The sequence below is a fragment of the Piliocolobus tephrosceles genome, chromosome 2 (assembly GCF_002776525.5).
Source record: "Piliocolobus tephrosceles isolate RC106 chromosome 2, ASM277652v3, whole genome shotgun sequence".
Classification (NCBI taxonomy): Eukaryota; Metazoa; Chordata; class Mammalia; order Primates; family Cercopithecidae; genus Piliocolobus; species Piliocolobus tephrosceles.
Window position 1 is genome coordinate 112,768,199 of NC_045435.1, and position 6,109 is coordinate 112,774,307.

General features: G+C 38.1%; 1 protein-coding gene across 1 annotated transcript; it reads right to left on the reverse strand.

Annotated features, from left to right (window-relative positions):
• Nucleotides 1-3,268: 3,268 nt before the first annotated feature.
• LOC113224937 (cell cycle checkpoint protein RAD17-like) lies at nt 3,269-5,877 on the reverse strand. The gene is given in 4 exon segments (XM_026454849.1): nt 3,269-3,838; nt 3,840-4,510; nt 4,513-5,350; nt 5,830-5,877. Coding segments are annotated over 4 exon segments (2,127 nt in total).
• Between the last annotated feature and the right edge of the window lie 232 nt (nt 5,878-6,109).

A 6,109-nucleotide genomic window follows, 5' to 3' on the forward strand; every position in this document is an offset into this window, starting at 1 on the left:
CCCACAATTTCATGTTTCATCAGGCAATATATGCATTCATGTAGATTATTCAACCAGAGTGATATGAAGTGAGAGATATTGCTCCATCATTATACAGAAAGCTTTAACATAAATGAAGATGAAAGCAGGACTCTTGTACTAATTTCTCTGTGCCTTTATACATAATATGAAGAAAATCTTTACACTTGATTTCCATGATTGTCATTTTTATTTATTTTTGCTTTTTCTGTTCAGAAATAGACAAAACTATGATTACATAGGTTAATTTTCAGAAATTTTAATCCCCATATCCTGGCTTTAATATTTTTGGTGCATTTGTAAAATGAAAAACAAAACCCCAGATCTCAAGAACCCAGTTATATGTGGTGTTTGGTGTTAGCACACATAGATGACTTAAGATGATTTATCCCTGTCACACTCGATCAGCCACACCCCTCTCAAGTTTTCACAAAGCAAAAATACACTCCAATAAAATGGTGAGCATACACAGTGAACACATCTCCTAGACAAGTCTCTTAGATCCTGATTTCTGCCAAAGTGTTACCTCCAATGTCTTTTCTACTACACAGAAGTTCTCCAGTTGCCAATGGTTACATTATTTCCATTGGAATACCTGCTCCTATAAAGACTTTCTACTTCTTCATTTAAGTACTTGTAGAGAATGAGAGAAATAACAAGCCTGGATAGTTCTTATTTACAAAATTCCATGATTTAAATTATGATGAAAAGGTAACGTCAGAAATCTGTTATCTCTCTGAGAGGTCTGGAATGAAAATTATTGGAAGAGAATAAAAGGGGCCAGCCATGGTGGCTCACACCTGTAATCTCAGCACTTTGGGAGGCCAAGGCAGGTGGATCACTTGAGGTCAGGAGTTTGAGATCAGCCTGGCTAACATGGTGAAAACCTGTCTCTACTAAAAATATAAAAATTAACCAGGTGTGGTGGTGAGCACCTGTAATCCCAGCTGCTCTGGAGGCTGAGGCAGGAGAATCACTTGAGCCCAGGAGGCAGAGGTTGCAGTGAGCTGAGATCTTGCCACTGCACTCCAGCCTGGCCAACAGGGACTCCATCTCAAACTCCAGCCTGGCTGACAGAGAGAGATTACATCTCACAACAACAACAACAACAACAACAACAACAACAACAACAACAAAGAGAATAAAAGAATAGGTAAGATCATTTGTATCTAGTAATAATACTCATTTTAAGTAATTTTAGGGAGTTTTATAAACTTATATTTTGGGGGAAATTCTCTGTTTTACTTCATGATTTTCCTAGTTACTAATCTGTGTGTTGAGTTAGAGTGATGAGTGCTTGTATGTGATTCTAGCCAGTGAGGGTTTTCTCTCACTTATTAGATGGAAAAAAAGAATAGGAAACAAGGCAAAAGATTGACTTTGAAAAAGGAGTCATAATTTGGAAAGTGACAGATAGCAAACATAGCCTCTTTACCTTACCTAAGATTGTCTACCATAGCTTCCCTTTTTCCATCTAATTTTTTTTTTAATTTGACTTCTGCCTTTCAGATATCTTTTAGCTCTGTGTAATATCTTTTATTTTTCCTTTTCGAGAAAAATATTATGACACAAATAGTGCATAAAAGATAGTTTAGTTTAAAAAATAATTATAAATACCTTATATCCACCATTTAGGCTCAGTGTTGAATGACATCTAGCCCCATTCCTCAATAAATTTGCTGCTTATTTGGAAAAAGAAATAAGTGACTAGGTATAATAAAATGTTACAGGTACTTTAAAAAGTATGCTTCTGGGCACAGTGGCTCATGCCTGCAATCTCAGCATTTTGGTAGGCTGAGGCAAGAGGATTGCTCAAGACCGGGAGTTTGAGACCAGCCTAGACAATATAGTGAGACCCTGTCTCTACAAAAAATAAAAAATAAAAAACAAAAATAAATAAATAAAAGACACCTGCATACATGTAAAGTGTAATAAAAAAAAAAAAAAAAAAAAAAAACAGGGCATGGTCAATTATATTTGTTGGGGAAAAAACAGAAGGGACAGGACAGAGATGTCTTCACAGATGAAATTAGAGCTGAAGCCAAACAGATGAATGGGTGACTGCCAGGCAGACCAAGAGTTAGTAGAGGGCTCTAAGCAGAGGAAGCTGCAGTAACAAATAGCAGAGTCATGAACAATACTGGCATATTTTGAAATCACAAGGGAGATTGTGGGATGTGGGGCAGCACCTTAAAATTCCTCTGCAATCTCAGTTCTAAAGTTTGAATGGGACAAGTCTGGAAGTAGAGTGACCTGATAAAAAGCTGTTCAGGTAGCCCAGAAAGAAATTAAAGTCTGGATTAAGTAATACGGAGACACTGTGTAAGTTCAAGGAATTTTTAAGAAGTACAATTTTCAAGACCTGGTGATTATTTGGATATAGAGGGTAATGGAAGGAGGGTTTAAGAATCAATCCTAAATGTTTAGTCTAAGTAATCAGGTTCATGACAATTCTACTAGGTAAGATGGAAGACTCAGTAAAATTGCTCCCTGGCACAAATTTGGATATAATGGTATTTGTGATTGGTTCCAATCTTCCTCTGAGACCCAGATGTTAATCAGAGAAAGACTGAGGTTCCCCCGCCAAATGGGGGGAAGAACATGGAGCAGGTAGCAGTCAGGAAGTGAGTGCCTTGTGATTATTTGGGGCTACAGTCAGGGTATGGTTCACTATAGTTTTCACTATCTTTATTTTTGTGCCTATTGCAATTTTATAACATGACTTTTATTTTTTTATTTTTTATTTTTTTTGAAATTCAACATTTTAATTGTGATATAAATTATGTAAATACTTTCCAAAAAGTATCTAAGATATTCCACTGTACAACACATCAAAACTATATCTGAGAAGCTGAAGACAATGAAGTGTAAATAAGGCACACAGTTTACACTCTTAATTGCATCCTAAACTGTTGTATAGTTCATATTTACAACCCCCCATAAAGTTTTTGCATCCTGAATTAGTCCTTCACATTTTGGTATTTGGCATAATGTTGAAACACACTTTATACACACTGACCGCTCCTTAAACCACTCACAGATTTAATAAATACTACAGAAAAAATTCAGAGATTTGAAGGCTTGATCTTCTATTTACTTCAAGATGACAGAAGAGTAGGTTTCTTGTGATGAAATACTACAAGAATGAAGAATTAACAAACTGTTGTGTAATACATCAGAAAAGCATATTAACTCTGCTGAAGTACCACTGAATGAAAAATGAATCTGTGAAGTATTAGCAGGCTGGCTTCTATGTCCCATCACTCTCATAGTCTTCTATTATTATGTTTTCTTCCATGTCTCCTTGGGCTGAAAAGGGCTGGGACTGGCTAGCAGGCAGTTCGCTGACACTATTCTGACTCAAAGGAAGAGACCAGGTTTCCGGCGCAGTGGCTTGAGTTGGTTCACCCAGAGATTCCGCTGCAGAAAGTCCTCCATTAAGCTGGGCTTCATCTCCGCTGTCAGGGTCTATCATTTCATGTTCCCTGTCAGTCAGGGCTTCCATTTTCAATCTTCCAAAGTGTCGCTTCAGAGGGAGCCTTCCAATATCTTGGATAAAAGAAATCTGAGCTTGATTTCTCATTGGAATGGTTAGTAGAGTAAGGTATGGCAATAGCTGAGTTTGGAGGCATAAAGCTGGCAGGCAGAAATCAGGAAAAAGTGCTTTTGCTGCCAGGCAATTTTCCCGATACTTTTTATATATTAGAAACCACTGAGGTTTGTGCAAGCGTCAAAAACTTGATCCTCCTCCTTGGCAATGAGCATATCCTCGGGCTTTGTTGGAATGTATCACACCTCTCGTAGCTATAGATGTGCTATATTTCCCTGAGTAAAGAGCGTGTATTCCAGTCACCACTGAGGATATCTGCAAAACTTAGAAATTCACTGGCTCTCACAATATCATCAATATCCATGAAGAAATCTATGTAGTTTTGGTGAAGATATAAATTAAATAAGTCTCCAGGCATGTGTGACATTTCTACTGTCTCCTCAGGTTCAACAAGTAATGTATCCCGTTCATATTCTGATAAATGAGAGGGCAACCGAGGTGAGTCTAATTCTGTTAAAGATGCTCTTTTACAATACAGAATTTTCCCCAAAGCTCTGAAGAGAAACAGAGAAACATCTTTGCCACCAATAGCTTGGACCTCTTGATTTTCAAAAACCCTATCAGGTTTTTTTCTTCGTTTTGATTTTGACAGCACAGCATCCGATTTTAAAGACATTCCTTTTTTCCTTGGCCATAAGTTGTTTTCTCCTTTTGAAGAAGAAAACTGGAGGCTGTTTATTGCACTTCTGATATCACCAGAACATCCTTGGCAGAGCAACTCTAGAGAAGTTTTGTCAGGCAGAGTAATTTTTCCTCCATTCTTGTTAGCTTCTATAGTCACTATTCGATTAAGAAATTTCATCATAATTGTTGGTGCCACAGGGTTGAAACTAATATTTGAGATAGAACACTCTTCCTGAATTTCTTTGGGAAACAATAACTTTGATTATTATCTCCACTGAGACTGTCTGAGATTACAAATATAAGAGGACATCGACCAATCCTCACATACTTCCTTAGAACTTCATGTAAAGTATGAGAATCCCGATAAAACTGGTTAGGTAAATCTTCAACCAGAATTATCTTCTTATCAGTTCTCAGATCATCTCCAAGCATTTGTAACTTGTTATACTTTGTTGCTCTTAGTAGAAACTCTTTGAAAACTGCTATCTGAGACTGATAGGGAAACATATGGAAGCTTGATTCAGTATTAAATATCTCCCTGAAATCATCTTTTTGGAAATCTGGTAAAACTGGATTAATCCGCTCTTGTACTTGAATACCATGCTCCTTCGATAGTACTTTTATGGTCGTTGTCTTTCCACACCCAGGAGGACCTGTTATTAATAAAATAGATCCACCCTGTTTTGGTTGCCTTTCTAAGACTTGAGCTTTTAACCAGGTTTCAACTTCTTCAATTTTCTTTTTATGCACAGCAAGTTCATGCTGAGTTTCTGGTTTATATTTATCCACCCATGGTTCATTTTCAGACAGAGATTCTTTTGAATTTTCTAAACCATACATCTGTTCTAAGGAAGACAGATTTCCTCTTTTTCTCGCTGGAAATTTGCTACTTTCTAATGTAGAAGGTCCATTTTTTCTTCTATGACTTGAGTTATTCACGCCTAATGACGTGGCAGTAATAGTAGAGATGCCTCTACACTCTAGAAAATCATCAAATGATGGGTCGACCCAGTTTGTTACCTTTGTGGAAGATACCTTTGGTCTAAGAAAAGTTTTTGATGTTATAAATTGTAATAGTTCCCATCCGTAGTTCAGGACCTGTAGTACATTAAACTATAATTCACCTTTTGTCATTAAAATTGGCAATTTTATTTGAGCAATTTTTATACTGAAAATCAAAGTTTTCCTTATTTCAAATTACAGTTGCAGTTCTTCATTTCCAATATTTCCCAAAAAAGTAAAATACCATGAATTCACTTGCTCCTCTAAAAAGCAAATAACTGTCCCTGAAGATGCCAGGTTCCTGAAATGAGATGTCAGAGGCAGACCTTCAAGACTATTCCTAGCCGACCCACCACCACCCCACACAGTGAACAGGGAATACTAAGCTCAAATATTCGTTCAACGTAATCCTATAATCAGTGGGGTGCCGGGTTGAGCTCGCAAATCCCCGCTGCTGGACAGGGCTTTGCACCCTCAATCTTCTCATCCCCGGATGGGATGGGCGGGTCGGGAGGAGGAGCGACGAGAGCCCAGGAAAGCTCGAAGGCAGATAGACTCGCGTCTCTAAGACATACACATAATATAGCCGCAGCCGCGGCGGCCTTACTTTCCCGGAGCTGCATCCCCTTTTGGGCAAAGAGATGAGGCGACCAGGGTCTACCCTAGGTGAAAAGGCAGCCACCTGGCCCTACCCGGGCTCTACGCAGAGCCTCTCGGAGGTCTAACATGACTTTTAAATTCACCTTGTAACAATATGACCTTGAATTTTGGCTGATGCAATTCTTTCAATCCAACATATAGTATTTTCGTGGTTCTATGTGTAGTTGGAGAATTAGGTCAAAAATGTTGAGCTGA